The sequence below is a fragment of the Aptenodytes patagonicus genome, chromosome 1, assembly GCF_965638725.1.
Source record: "Aptenodytes patagonicus chromosome 1, bAptPat1.pri.cur, whole genome shotgun sequence".
Taxonomy (NCBI): domain Eukaryota; kingdom Metazoa; phylum Chordata; class Aves; order Sphenisciformes; family Spheniscidae; genus Aptenodytes; species Aptenodytes patagonicus.
Genome location: NC_134949.1, coordinates 128,968,206 through 128,984,112, shown reverse-complemented (window position 1 = coordinate 128,984,112; position 15,907 = coordinate 128,968,206). Strand labels below are relative to the sequence as shown.

At 43.0% G+C, this 15,907-nt stretch overlaps 1 protein-coding gene across 1 annotated transcript in view; it reads right to left on the bottom strand.

Annotated features, from left to right (window-relative positions):
* MAOB (monoamine oxidase B) overlaps positions 1–15,689 on the bottom strand; it is a 55,493-nt gene extending 39,804 nt beyond the window's left edge. Inside the window, exon 1 of the mRNA XM_076355143.1 lies at positions 15,587–15,689. Coding sequence (XP_076211258.1) covers positions 15,587–15,632 — 46 coding nt within the window. The 5' untranslated portion in view covers positions 15,633–15,689. The remainder of the gene's footprint in view (positions 1–15,586) is intronic.
* Positions 15,690–15,907: the final 218 nt, after the last annotated feature.

The following is a 15,907-nucleotide window of genomic DNA, read 5'->3' as shown; positions in this document are numbered from 1 at the left end:
CAGTACTGCCACATCACCTGTACTTGTTCCCTGGAGCTGGACCCAAGATCCCAAATGGGCTCTTGGACTGTTACTATAATAACAGTGAGAGGACTGGATGCCGCAGAGGAAGAGCTCTGAGCCAAAGTGATACAAGGACAGATAAGGCACCAGGAACAGCAATAAAAACATATTAAAATGGAAATGAATACTAGCACATGAATATTGGGGCACGAGGTCGAGGTTTGCCTTTCAGAAACTAAGAATTGCTGCAGGAAACTCCTACAAACCACAACCTGTTTCCTGGGCAAGAGTCAGAGTGGCCTCTCCGTGCTTAATACACCAATTGCCATAAGCAGAGCATGCATGAAGCCTGTGAAGCAAAGCCTGGAAAAATCTGTCATACGTGATATAAGATCTCCTCCTGAGAAGTTTAACCCTTCACAAGTTTCACACATTTCAGCACTACCTCTGGCTTACCTCTCACTCCCTCACACATCACTAACAAAAGGCAGATCTTTAATACTGTCCCTGTTGCTCACGAGTGAGGCAGCCAACCACATTCAAATGTAAAGTTCATCCAAAAATGTGAGTGATGCTGTTGCTACTCCCATTTCACGCACAATGTTTTGTCACCCAGTGGCACCTTCTCCTCCTCCTCCCCAGGAGCATTTCAACAGAATCAGATCTGAATTGCAACATAAGGGCTCAACCACTTTTGCCACCGCTTAGCAGAGGACGCTAATTGGGTCCAGTTTCCATTGCAGGTCAGCTTTCTTCAAGGGGCACCAGAGAGCCATATATACGGTGGAAAACATACGGTTAAGCAGCCTCACCTGCAGTTCTGCTCAGAGAATCAATAGGCAGATAATTAATGCAGACAACAAAGAAGCCAAGATGATAGGTCTTATTTGAAGCCCCAGACTGAAAATACCATTGTGCTTAGATGATGTTTAACCAGGCAAGCCTTCATCCGTTACCATAGCAACCCGGTACCCAACCGCAGCCTCTTGGAGATACTGGCGAGAGATTGCCTCCCCCAGAAATTTATAATGCAAGTTCAAGCCACGAAAATCGTTTCTCCATCGTGCAGCACTCTGCATTCACAAGGATCTTACTCAAATGTAATAATCACAATAATTATCTCATCATCAGTTCCAACTTACTTCTTTCCTGTTTGAGATCTCTGTACTGGCTAAACATCTTAAATTGAACCATTCGATTAAACAGCTTCATTAGAACCTCACTTCCTAGCATTACCAGCTTTCTTATACTAAGAGAACAATTAATTTGGATTTTTTTTGTTGGTTTGGGGGGTTTTGTGTGGGGGGGGTTTTTTGGGTTTTTTTTTAAGTGAAAATCTTAAATTTCTGTGCTAGGGCAGAATCCAATCTCGCATTTGGATTGACAAACGTGACGAGTCACATTTTTCATCTGACCCCCATGTACTATGGGCTACAATGAGTCAAACACATCTGATTATTTAAAAAAACATTTTAAAGTAAATTTTTAAAAAACTGATTGAAATTTTGTAACACCAGTCTGATTCTGCCTGGAATCAGCAAATTTACTGAAATACCCTTTTACCTTAGCATTTCCACAAAAATTTCACTAGAAAGGACACGATTGGAAGTTGCATCTCTGATACTTCCCTAAATGATACTTGTGCCGTTTTCCATTTTTTTCATAGGATACCTCTGTCATACACTGGACAGCTAGACAACCAATACACATCAGCAAGCCCATCAGCAAGATTTTCTTTCTCCCTCGGGCTACACCCAATTCCCTTGCAGCGTACAAGGGAGAGGGCGGGTAACTTGGAGGGGGATAGATTATACAGCTGTAAATAAAGTTTTTTTCTGAAGGCATTCCCACAGTTCCTGATGTACCTTCTCTGTATTATTCACTACTTTATCATGTTCCCCTATGTTTATTATCTCCCTTCTAAGAAGAAAAAAAAAAACTCTCTCATATATGCAATTATAAAAATCATCTACAAATTATAAATTTAAATTCATGTAGGGGGCAAAGAAAGAGCCTCTAAGCCACTGGCATTCATTTAATAGCTTCTAAGATGGCTGTCAAAATTTTGTTTACTTTATAACCTTAAAAATTTCTCTCTCCAACTAAAACTGTAAGTTGAGCAGACAGAAAGGCTGCCATCATACTTGCACTGTACTTACTTGCAGGCCTTACTGCAGAACTTACATGTGTCACACCTGGATTTCCTCAGATTCATGAAATTTACTGCTATTTCTCTCTCCTCCTCTTTATTTATTTAACACCAAAGATATGTTTACAAAGTACTGCCCAGGGGAGTTTTAACATTTGTAACAGATGCCAGACACTCGAGACTTGCATACAAACATTGGCTGTACATGTAGGTCAGAAACACCCAACACTTTTAAAAGAGGCAAGGAGCTGATTTTTTACCTTTGTTGGGCCCCCACAACTTGGATATACATGTGTGAACAAGCTCTACACTGGCTTGGTTAATTGCTGACAGGGTCCCCCTTGACAACATGTGTCTGAGCAGGGGCTAGCACCTGGTTTTCCCAGTGTGTTTGCAGGTGCAGCAGCTGCACGCCAGGTCATCCTCCAGGCAGCCAGCTGAGCGCGCAAGCGTGTCTGCGTGAGCAGTAGCTGCCGCAACGTACCTTGTAAATAAAGCCAAAACTGATGAGTTTCTTGAGGACTTTTGCCTTGCTTTCAACCTCTTCGGCCACATCTAAATCACTGTCTGCAGAGACGTCAGGTAACAGATGCTCCTTTACCCAGAGCCAGCGGGCAGAGCAGCCCACAGCACCGGAGTCTGAGCCTGAGCACTCTTGATGAGGTCCAGGGCAGTAAACAAACACAGCACGAGGCTCGACATGAGGATCTGTCACAAAATGCACCTTGGAAATGGCATAACGACTCGGCCTGCTGAACAAGCATAAGCTTCTGCCCTGGGGTGAATGGAGAAACTGTGGGATGTAAAAATGTTTCACAAGACTGACAGCAAGAAAAGGAAACATACCATAATTTATTACATATAAACAAATAAGAGTTGAGTTCAGGGCCACTAAGGTAAATGAACTCAAGTATTTCTTAACATAAGTATTCAAAAATATTAGTCAGACCACCTTTGTCCCTGGACATTTAGCATCGTGAAGCTGTTATTTTAGAAGTCTCAAGATTTGTATTCGTCTTCTTGATTTTGAGTCTAAGTCTCATTTTGACCAGAGGGGCCAGGAATTTAATTTCTTTTCTTAACAAAGTGATGAGTCTCACAAAAATCACAAAACCTGAAACCGCTGAAATGTTAAGAAAAACCAGCAAATCTGTCAAAACCTACACGAAGTTATAGAAGCCGGCACTGCCGGGATCACATCGGCAACACAACTTCCCTCGCTATTAGTTGTCTGCATACAGTAACCCTTACCTACCATGTCTGACTCGCCATTTCTCAGAAATGGATGCAAAACGCACACAGTAAATAAATGAGTTTGACCAAAACTGCTGCACTGTACCCAGTGAAACAAAATCCACCTGTCTTAACACCACAGAACTTTTGAGGAGAACCCCTTTGTTAGTGGTCAACACAATTGCAGCGTTTGACCTAGGGTGATAGGAAGAAAAAAAGAGGAATATGCCCCAAGCAGTTGACATAAATTTTGGGGGATGCAGAAGAACACTCCTTCGACCCATAATAGCCTCTGGGTAAGTTCCTAGCACCTAAAAATTAGATCAGTTAATGGAAGAATCCTGTTTGCTGTTGCTTAGACCTAAATACTGTAAAGTTCAAACAAAAAGCCTCCTTGTTTATACTCAGGGTTCTCTGACCTCCTTTTAAGAGATGTCCCAAAAACATCCTGTAAGTTCAGTGCTGTTAGCTCAATACAGTCCGCATACCGCTGCAATACTGAAGGGATGGAGGGCAGAACCAGAGAAAAGGCAAGTACTTATCTGCAGCTAAGCAGCTGTTTTGCACCAGTGGGTTTTCTCCTTCAAATCTTCCACAGTTTCTTTATTGCATTACCGTGTTAGAAACTGCAATTTAATAGCATTGTTTTCGTTTGTGTTGACTGCTCTAATGAACACAATCCGATTACTGCTCTGCCACCGAGACATTGAACCTGGTGCTGGTCACCTTTACCTCTGTCACTCATCATCAGCCAGCTAAGATGTTTTAATTGAAATAATGGCTTGAGACAATAATGCCTGTAAGGCATTATAGGTAAGGATTGTAAGCAAAATAAAAAACAAAACAACAACAACAAAAAAGCAAAACCAACATTGGGCCAGGGTCTGCGTGAGTTAAGGGGATACAGGCATTTTTGTAACTTTCCTCACATTATGGAAAGGTCAAGGGATTTTGCTCTTGTGAAGAATACTATCCCTTTAGAAATTCAAGGAACACGCTCAGAATTGTAACAGGAGCACTACAACAGACATAGCTAAGAGCACACTGCCTGAAACTCAGTTCACATCAGGCTGGCACAGCGCTATCAAAAGTGGTGAGCATGAAGAATAGTCAGTTTTCCCACTTCATTGCTTTCTTAGTCCTCTGCAAGACAAGGTACACAGCATCCAGATTGCTCCAAGAGTTGTCTAGGTGACAATACTTCTGAAAAGCAAAGGGCTACAAGGACAACAAGATACGGCAACCCGACAATACCTTTTATTAACTTAGCCTCTCACCTACTTCCATATGCTTTCAGGGTGAAGGTAACCTTTTAACTTCTCTAATTTGGGCCACCTTTACAAAGGTACTTTAGATATTTGACTCAATCTCATGCAAGATACATACAAAAACTATAGTTCAGAACCTAAAAACATGGTAGAGCTGGGTCTCTGTAAATTGTCACTCTTGGTTATTCTCAATGCCTTACCTCCACATGCTGAACAGTACAGTGAAAGGTATCAAAGTAACTCTTTTTTGATACAAGTGTTTGACCGTGGGGGGAGATACTCTCCCTTCCTAAGCTGTATCACTGTGCAGCAATGAATGCCATTAAAATGAGTATCACTCAAAAAAAAAAAAAAAATTTACAGTTTCAGAAACCCCAAGGAGCAAAAAAAAGACATTATCAATCTGCCTATCTGCTTAAAATGCACATTTACTTAAAATATCTGTACAAAGGACATAACATTTCTGCCTAGGATACGGCACTCTATGAGGAAATACAATTTATTTGTGTTTGCAATTCATTGTCTAGATGAGGCAACGAGTTTTTCTGTCCGAGCACTGGTTCTGTAACCTTGTCACTGAGGTCAGTATGAGCGTCCCCATGAGTTAATGCAACTTTACGTGAGCATAAACTCTAGTGCCAACTTCCTGTGATCACTTCTCCCTGGCAGTGCTCCTAGATGATTCATCCACAGTGCAGGGAGCAGTATTTATTAAGCAGAGTTCTTAAAACCAACATTAAGAACATTCAGTCTGTATTTGTCCCAGGCATCGCACCTGTTAAGTGACATAGAGCCTGGCCAGTTATGAGTGAGATGAGCAAAGCGGTGGTGCCTTAAGCTCAAGCCCCGCCAAGCATGGCATGAAGACAGCTTGCTGCGTTGCGAAACCCAACGCTTTCAGTGTGGTGGTGCCCAGGCTCGAGCGCTGAAGCCACAGCTGTTCTGCCCTTGCACGGGGCTTCCCTTTAATGTCCACTGTATTTTTACATATGAAGTTTCCAATGAAACTTTAGATTGATGAAACTGGGCACTCCAGCATTTCAAAGGATGCGTATTTCTCGTAACAATCATTTACTCAGTATTCTGTTCATTTTATGGACTTGTCATGTCTTACACATGGAGCTGTACACCCATTCAACGCCCACCTCACACTTCGAAAGGAAGAGTCAGAAGTCTGCTTCTAGGCTCCAGTCAGGTAAAAAAACCCAAACACATACTGCATGTCCTTTGTTATGGCCCCAGGATACACTGATGAGTTAAAGTTAATTGCATTATTACTATTATTATCTGTACTGCCATATTATCTCACACTTTCAATCCCAGGGCCTCCTTTGGCTTAGGTCATCCGTTTCCACTAGTTTACCAACCTAGGCTGCCTCAAAACACAACAGACAGAGGGAAGAAACAAAGGAGATAAAGACAACTGAAAGACAAGGTAGCACTACAACAAACATAGCGTAGCATTGGAACAAACAAAGCTTAGCACAATGAACTAGCTGAGGCACTATAGGGGTAGTTTACTAAAAGCATCCTTTTAGGCATTACTGTTATGAAGAGATACACAAGCAAATAAAATGCCAGCCAGATTTACTCTGAAAAAGAGTTTTGCCTTCCATACACAGCAGCGTGGGAAAAAAAAGACCAAGCTACATCTGGAATTCTGCAAAATTATGCAGCAGTTGCCTCAGAAGAGAAATGCTTATCTGTTTTGCTAAGTCTTGCATGTTCTCAAGAAAAGGATTTTTTTTTAGTCCCCTGATAAAGTTAAATGCTCAAAAGACATGATCAAATAGAAGATGTGAACTTAAAAAATAAACAGACTACCATTCTCATATCTTGACATTAAAAAGTAACATGTAATTACCCAGATTTCTCAGTATCTGGTGACTCACAGGCACCCATCTAGAGAAGGCCACTTCTCCTGGCAGCTAGCAAAGCCCCCAGCAGAGCCACCATGCCCTCATTCCATGGCTACCAATTTTGTTTCATGTTTTCCTTGATCTTCAGCTAACTATTTTCACCCAGTTGCACCTAATAATTACGGATTTATATCGAGCATATCTCAGTGTCACTTTCAAATATCCACCAAGCCTTGCCCCAGTGACTCTATGGAAATTCCTATCATCATCACAGCACACATATACAAGTGTACACACACATGCACGTGCAGGCTAGATACTGCTAGCTTGTAAAGCTTAAAAGGATTTGTGAACATTTTATCTATTTGAACAAGTGAAAAATGAAGATGAACCCCATCACTTTCCAGCATCCTGTATAAATCACCTCACGTGCCAGCCAGCTCTTTGCTAATATCCCAAAAAGACCACTTCATTTCTTGACGGCCAGCTCAGGATGAACCATTCCCTAGCTGAGATACCAAAGGCTGAGAACATAGATGTCATCCAGAGAAGCCCAAAAGGGAACCACTAAATAAGAAGATTTTCAAGTGACTGCCTTCCCTCCATCTCTAAGTGCAGGCAGGAGAAAGTTTATGACCCAAACAGTTCATAAAAACATCTGTGTTATGAAAGAAAAAAATGCTACCACTAGATTTGTACCATTCTGATATAATCTGTGGGGAAAAAAAAAGGTGAAGGAAGCATAGAGGAAGAGAGAAGTGTCTAAGGTGTAAAACAGAAGAATTTACACTCTTTCCTTTCCTTAGTTGTGCTCACTATTCAGCATAACTCACTGATCCAGCCTCTGGCCAAGCTAGCCTCATAAAAAAATTAACTCATATTGGAACATATTGGAACAGGTGTCCTGCTCCAATATTTAATGCCTTCAAACACAGATCTATTACTCAAGCAAACAGGATGCAAGTTTATAGACAAGCTATCCAGGTAATCATGATGCATAGTATGAACTGGCTGTTTAATCGGCTGTTGCCGTGTGCAGTCAACCAAATAGACTGCATTCAATGTTTTATATATGAATTATACCATCAAGATAAAGACCAGCTGGCCGGGAGGCAGGAGGCTACAAAGGCATCTTCCCTCCCTCCCCACCCCCCTCACTCCCAGCTCAGTTATATGGTGGAAGCTGAAAAACGTGAAGTTGAATAGTACAGAGTAATATTTGTAAGATGATCAGGTTTTAAATTAACAAAAACTTCATGGAACTCTTTAATCACCTGAAACATGAAGTGTCAAACAGTGGTCACCACCATAAACTAATCCTTGTAACTGCAAGATGCCAGAGGCTCTAGTGAACCACAGCCAGACTCTTCAGTGTTAAGCCAGTGTTAAAAATTAGCGCATCTATGACGTATTTTGCCATATACACCAGTTACCAGTAGTAGCTCACGAGGTCTCAAACTTTCTAGACAGGACTACCCTTTCTTCCGGGGATGGTCTGCACTTTGTGTTCCCCCCACCCTGTCCCCTGCCCTCCCTTCTTCTACACAAACACACACAGACCCCTACAAAACTCCTGATGCCCATCATTTCCTTAAGCAGTTCCCTGCTCTCCATCCATAGCTGCTAATGCTCCTGATGCCATCAAGAGCCCTTCCCTCCTAACACTAAGTCCATTTGGCTGAGTCCCGTGGGGCTGTGGGTGGGGTGGGGACAGCAGCCCCACATATTTGCTAGGTATGTGGGAACATCTTTCTGGTAGTGGGGGCAGCACAAAGAAGGACAGGGGAGAGAAGGAGAGATGGGGGAGAAGAAAAAGATGGGTTGAATTCCTGTGGGCAGCTTTGTCCCTGAAAATATTTCACTCTCTTTCTCCTCGGAAGCTTGCTCTTCCCATGAATAACATCATCGTTGTTTCTTGACTAAGTCAACGCAACTCCTCTGTGGCTTGACAGGCACTTTCCAGCATCTCCTTTTTTGCTAACTTACCCAGAACTCAGGATCTCCACAACTGAGATATTGATGTCCATTCCTCTTTCTGTTCCCTTACAGCACTCCTGCCCCAAATACTGGTCATAATAACGGTTTGTGGAGCAAATACAGTTTTGAAGGGACTTCACACTGACGTTACTTTTAAGCAAGCTGTTTGAACAGAAAACTGACAGGACAGAAAAGGTTGAGCAAAATACAAATGCATGGATGGGTTATTTAAAAGAATGCTAGACATTCATGGTTTAAATACCAATGTACTGCAGCGGACTCTCATTGACCACTGAAATCAGCAAAAAATATCTTTAAACAAGGATCATACAACATTACAAAATTATAAACCTTAGACACAATCAGTCAGTAAGGAAATAAAGGTAGTCAATTAGATGAACAATCACATTTTGACAAACCATCTCACAAGGCAGCAAAAGCCTTAATATCTGACATAAGTTTACAAGGATGAAATAGGTTATCAGCCCAGAACAAAAATCATGTTAAGTTCAAAAATGGCTATAAAAAAATTAAACGATTGAAACTGTAACGAGATGAATGCAATTTCCTCAAGAAATTGAAGCCCAGCTGACTAACGACTGATTTCAGAAACATAACTGAGAGCTTTGTAAGTGAATCAAGACACATTCTCTGTAAAGGAAAACCAAAGGAAGGTCTTCAATCCACCATGGCACTGCTCAGCAAACTTTTATAACATGGTAAACTTTACCATTGTATCAGTGCACTCTGTGAAGTAGCTGCTACAGAACCGAGACAAAACACAAAGGCAAGCTGCTCCCTTTCTGGGAAGGGGCAGTGAGACAATATGGCTTTTTATCTTTAAGTAACAGAACTACTTAACTACAGCTGTCCGTTGTGCTATGGAGAAGGAAACTGTGCCAGTGGGAAGTGTGCCAAAAATCACCCAGATTGTTTACATACAGAATAGTAACTTCTGAAGAGGAAAAGCCTTCTCAATTGACTAAATTATGCATGAGACCTAATTCATTGTCATTAGCTGCTGTGTAAGATACGTAAATATAGAGCAAATTCTCTGCTGGTTTATGATGCTACAAGCAGCGCTGGAAGTTTACCTCTGGGACTACCAGGGCTGTATAAGCCTGAACTGCTCAGGCTGCCTACTTTGGCAGTACAAACATGCCTACTTAGCTTTTGCCACAGTTCTCCACCTTTTGATAAGACCACCTCCACTCACTCACTAGCTGTCCTTCAGTCCTTGCATACTCCTGAGAGCACGTCAGACAGCCTGAACACACCCAGGATGGTGCCAGAGCAGTGGGCTGCTCCTCACAGCCTCTGGGACTGTGGGCAACAGTGTTTGACCTGGACTCGTATCACTGTGGTGATGAACATCTTGCTATTTGCTGGAGACTGACACTATGGTCACTCGCTACAGGGGGGGAAGCATGCTAAGTCGTGTGTCTTTACTCCTGTCCTCGATGGTGCCGAGGAATAAAATGAGCAAATCAAAATTCACAAGTAGACAGAACGTGATCTTTTGGCAACCTCTCGATGCTACAAGAAAATTAAAGAAAGAAAAAAAGTAGGCAAGGAGAAGACATAGAGGATGAAGACAGAGGATGCAGGTGCACATCTGTGGTCGAGGTGACCAAGTAAATTATTTTTAACTGTGTCTTCATGGAAGAAGAGCACAAAATTGAAATGCTTACTCTTTCCATGTTACTACCTTTGATCTGCAAAAGTGAAAGTATCCCAAGACAGCAAGTTTGCAGTGTCTGTTAGCAAATAGTGCAGAACAGCAGAAGATCTGCAGAGTAAAACAGTTGTATCCTGAATACCCAGTATCCATGCTATATGCATGAAAGGGGCTTTATTTCAGACTAGCTCATACGGTCTTACAGGCTGAACATCCATCCCATTAGGGGTTGGAGCTCAAAAGGTGAGCTCCTAGAGCATGTCTTCCCGTTTGGTCTCATGCCAAAAGGAATCCGATGCATATGCTCTGAGCCTGCTCTGCGGTGCAGGCTGTACAGCAGTAAGTAGGCTCAATCAGGAGATTTGCTCAAGGTACACGCTTGATCCGAACGAATACACTAATGCAGATAAATACCTACCACCACCTGTAGTGTGATTAGGTTCTAGTCGAGTGCTAAACTAGACTCTGACAAATCTAACAAACTAAAAGCACCACTGCAGGCGGTTGCTCAAGTAAACAATGGACGGAACTTTCTTACAAAGAACTTGAAGCTTCTCCTGTGTCTAATCTTATTTGTCAAAATTATGCAATTCAGCGGTACAGATAAGAAAATCCTGTGGACTTTGCAGTTTGTAACCCTAACATCAACTGCTACATATAAACTTAGGTTCTCCACTAGTTATTTCCATAATAGCTACGCAGGAATCACTTGCACAAAGTTTTGCCATCCTAACTTACCTTTTTTGCCCCTTCCAGGGTGGTTATCACATTTTGCTGAAGAGACAGAATGAACTTTCCCTAATACCACCCTTTCATAATGGTTAAATAAGCTAATGGAAAAGCTTTCCTTAATGATGCATTGCTTTGAGCCTTAGGAGATGAGAAGGCTCCTGCAGGTAGAAGGGAAAGCTTCTTATCAAATCAACTTTCAGACTAATTAGGACGTATCAGCCAGTGACTTACAATACCGTCCCTGCTGCCTAGGCTACCAAACTATCTCACAACATAATACAGCTGCTTTCTGTCCTGTTTACTGTGTATTGCCAAGGTTTTTGTGAAAAATCTAGTAGAATGGCAGGCTCCATCTAATTGCCTCATACTCCTTTGCAGTAGCTATGAGAGTAGTTGAATACAAAAGGAAGAACCTCCTGATGGCAGATACAGAGACGGACGATTGAAAATATGAATGAAGACCTTCATCACATCAACTGACAGGGAAATGCCCTGGATTCCCTTTGCCTGAGCACATGCCGGAGAGGGTGGTATCCCTCGGAGAGGGTCACAATCCTCCCACGGATGGGTCCATTCCATTTCATCGTGCACAGCTATTTCATCCATGACCACATTTTGTTTTGGTTTGGGGGTTTTTCCTCTCCAAATGGGCATCTAGTATAGGACTGCTAGATTGGTAATGTTCTCCAAAAAATAGTGTCTCATTTGGCAAACTACCTTTTCAAAGGAGGAGTATTATGACACTGTAAATTACTACCAGGGAGCAAAAAAGAAAACATTGATAAGTAAGTAGTGGAGGTTATGCATCTTATAACATGTCCCAGATTTGTTTTGAAAAACAATTCTGCCCTCTGCTTCAGTCTATTTTAAAACAGATTGAACATCTTCGGATGATAGCCCCCAAAACACCTGACCTGTTTTTTTTTTAAACTAATTTGAAACTGGCTCACAGATGGCAGTGAGAGTTACTGTAATTGTACAGCCTATGAGATCTTCATACAAATACAAAGCAAGACTTCAGAAGAAGAGTATAGAGCCCAGTAGTATCTCAATAACACAAGAATAACTATGTAAGTATTTTAAAACCCTACCATTTCAATAGAAATATTTTATCTTACAGTAGGTTTTGGTTCTAAACTTACAGAAACATGACAAGTTGCTTGTGAACAGGAAAACAGTAAGCATACCTCAAACAACATTCACCATAATTAAAAAAGGCTTCACCTTTCAGGGGCAGGGGGGGATCAATTAACCTTACTTTAATTGTAAAATCTGTGCACCGATGATTTAAGAGAAGCATTTTCTTAAACAGGACTGGCATAACATTACGTTAAAATCTGCTAACTTCTTTTAAAACAAAAAAAGAAAGAGGTCCCCATGGCAAAAGCCGGGGCAGGAAGGCAGTTCTGAAAACATGTGGAGGAAGTTTTTAAATGAAACCTCTGAACAGATTCCAAGTTTTGATTTTAAGAAAATTCCTGTCATCAGTGTCTCAATTAATTAAGAAGATAAGCAAGTTTGATGACACAACCTCATAGTTTTCTCATAGTTGTTTCCATCCTCATGCTTAAGCAGTCCTTTCAGGAAAAAGAGAGAGCTCTGAGCAAACAGAAGTACCTGTCACGACCCAAGTTCCAGCTCTATGAGGACCTTTTACGCTTCCAATCTAAATATTCTTTAATACCAGGCATAAAACATACAGTGTGTGGCAAAGCGTTTTCATATAGGCATTTTTAAGTTGGGAAATTTTCTTCTAAAATATTCCTTTTTAATCCTCACCACTCCCTAAAATTTCAAGGATTTCAGCAGAAGTTTTACTCATAAAACAGGATCTACTCCATAGTAAATACTCCTGTTCCTCAAATGTCTTCGTTGTCGTAATAACTGCATTAAGATGATCTGCAATCGTCAGAGAAGCCACAGACCATTTTTTTCAGACTTGAAAGAAATTAGTGAAGACTAATTTTTAATAGATTTTCATTACATAACACTTAGATTAGCCAATTCTTTAGTTTTATTCTTTGCTTTTCAACAAACCTGCAGTAAAGGACACTGAAAATGATGCAGCAAAGGAAGTGGTATCTTCAGATAAAACATCAGCCCCTTCGGAGGACAACAGTGACTGTCAGGGTTGTGAAGGCTTCTGCACTGCCGTTACATTATCAGGTTTTTTACTCTTTAAATTTTAAACGCTACTAATTAAATCTGGATAAAAGATAGGCAGAACTGCTGCCAAAGAGGGTCAGAGCACTGCAAATGGACAGCTTTTATTAACCTAAATAAATAAATAGAAAAGAGAGAGCTGAATGGCACCTCTACAACATGTTTGTCTGCATCCTCACATCAGCACAGCAACTCTTTGTTTCTTCTGTGATTACCTGCTTTGCCTATGGCCGTAGCGGCTAACTCAAGCACACCTACTCTGAAGGTATGAGAGCTTTCCGCTGTTCTACAGCCGTGCACCGACTGATGCCTTCCTCACCTGAAGGCAGTAACAGTAAAATCTCAGTCGGCTGCGCCTCAGGCAGCTCAAAAACAGTGACTTTCTGAAGGAATGCATGTCAAATCTGGAGCAATAACAAACCTGGCCTCGAAGGAGCGGCCCATTTTAAAAATCATATACTTCATTCTCCAGTGGACAGAAGAAGAGATCTCTGCAGCAGTTTGGCACGTCAGCAGGAGTTTTCAATCAGAGCAGGGAGATACAAAACCATAGTTCCATTACCTGGCTGCAAGGTCAATGATTTAGAGAGAAGTGTGTGGGCAGAAGACAGAGGTGAAGCAGGAGTGGTACATAGTAGCTAAAGGAAAGTGACTGAAGAGAAGTGCTTAGTCATTAGTAATTTTTTTTTTTTCCAGCCTCTGCGTGAGGACGGGAGAAAAGTTGCTACAGCATGAAACCATTGTGCTTTGGTGAAGGTTTGGTGTAAAAGGAAGTAAACAGAAAACTGGTTCCTTACACACACATACACACCCCCCGGCCACTTGCTGCTGGCTGCAGGTAGCAAAGAGCAAAGCACACAATTTAATACAGCATAGCACTGCTTCTCTGTTCCGAGTGCTCTTTCAGAAGAACATACGTGGGTTGTGCAGGCCTGCCATGAAAATATTCCCATGGCAACCATAAAAACAAGGGTATATTAAAAGCTGTTATACTAACTCCTTCACTCCAACTCACTGAACAGAGGGAACCTGTAGCACTACTCCTGTACATGAACACGGCGCTGGAAATGTTTTCGTTTAAAAGGCATGATTGTATCGTTACCACTGTTTAATTTTCTGTAACTGACTTTGATGACAAGTGTCATCAAATTACACTGTGAAACATGGTGTAAGTTAAAAATTAGACATAACACTGTGTTCAGAATCAACTGTGCTTTATAGAAAAGCGATGGTTAATTTTTGCTAATCACATAGACATACTTGAAACATTCAGTAATTATTCAGCAATTTGTTATCAGAGAATCACACTTAGGAAATAAGGCCAATGATTTTGTTCACTGCATTTTGTGCATCATTCAAATTGCACACTGCACACCTTAACATAATGGTTAAATAGACATCTGGAATATCAATAAATAGTGGAAATTAAAAGCCGTGTAAAAAAAGGATGAATAAAATCATGTTTTGTAACACATCTTGAGTAATGTGTTTGCAGTTTGGCAAGAGATACTTCTTGGATCTGTGGACGTATGCATACTCATTATGCACTGAGGAGATGAACATACAGCACAGGAGCTATCACACTGCATACCTCCCAACGCTAACAGGCCAAAAAGCAACTGTTTGGTATGTCAAAGGCACAGAAAAAAAAATCTACTGCACCTACACAATTTATTTGGGCACGTACATCTTGGAACAAAACGTACGAGAGAGAAAGAGAGAGAGAGAGAGAGAGTGCTTTTCACTGTGGGCAGGCACAGTGGTCTTCTAGCCAGGATTAGGTTAAAAATAGCAGATTGCTACCCAGTGCAACAAGGCTTCCAGGCCTGCCGCCCATTTCTGCCAGACCGCTCACGCTCTCAAATTCATAACTGTGCTGAAAGAGGAACTAGAAACTTACTGAACGGTCCAGCTGATTTCAGGCATTTTTCCTTTATGCTTCTACCTGCTTTAAACAGAAGGCACCCCAAGATTTAAATTAGTCACGTGTGACCGAGGGCCTCTGCATTACACACCTGGACTCAGTGCAGAGGATGCAGAGCATGTATAGCCTCGCCTGCCCAAAACTTCAGGGGCTCCAGTAAGAATTACACAGGTTCAGGGGATGCTGTGGCTGGACAATGGAAGAACGAGAAAATAAAATAATAAAATAAAAAAATAAAAAATAATTAATAAAATACTGCCTGCACCAGGCGGCATTCAGCCTGAATTACGGGGACTGTACTCAGCCACCGTTACCGAGCTGGTCGGGATGTGCTCGCACCTCGGGCTTCCCGGAGGAGACCCGCGCAGGCCGAGGAGGTGGCGAGCACCAGCGCAGCTTCTCCCCCGCCGCCGCGATGCTCCGCCACGCCCGTACCGCCGCCTCTCCCCGGCCGGCCGGGCCAGCGGCTGTGCGGGGTGGCGGGCGACGGTGCCCAAGCCGGCTGCGCCCCGGCGGCCGCCACTCTGCCCGGCGACCGGCCGCCCAGGCTCGGCGCCTCAGGGGCTGACAGGACCCCGCGCCCCGGGCCGCCGGACCCACCTGAGATGCCGCCCCCGACCACGACCACGTCGTATCTCTCGGCCATGGCGCTGTCCCCACACCGACCGCTCGCTACCTCCCGCGGCGGCTCCGGCCCGGCTCTGGCGTCCCCCGGCGGTCCCGGCCTCACCCCGCCTCGCCCCGCCCCGCCGATGGGCGCCGCCTCCCGCCGCCCCGAGCGAGGCCGAGGGCTGGCGGCGCCGCGCTCCGCCGCGCTCCCGGGGCTGCGAGGGCTCGGGAGGGGCCCGCCGGGTGAGGGTGACCGCCCCGCCGGGTGGTAGGCCCGCCCCGGGGCGGGCGAGCAGGGCTTCTGCTGAGGGG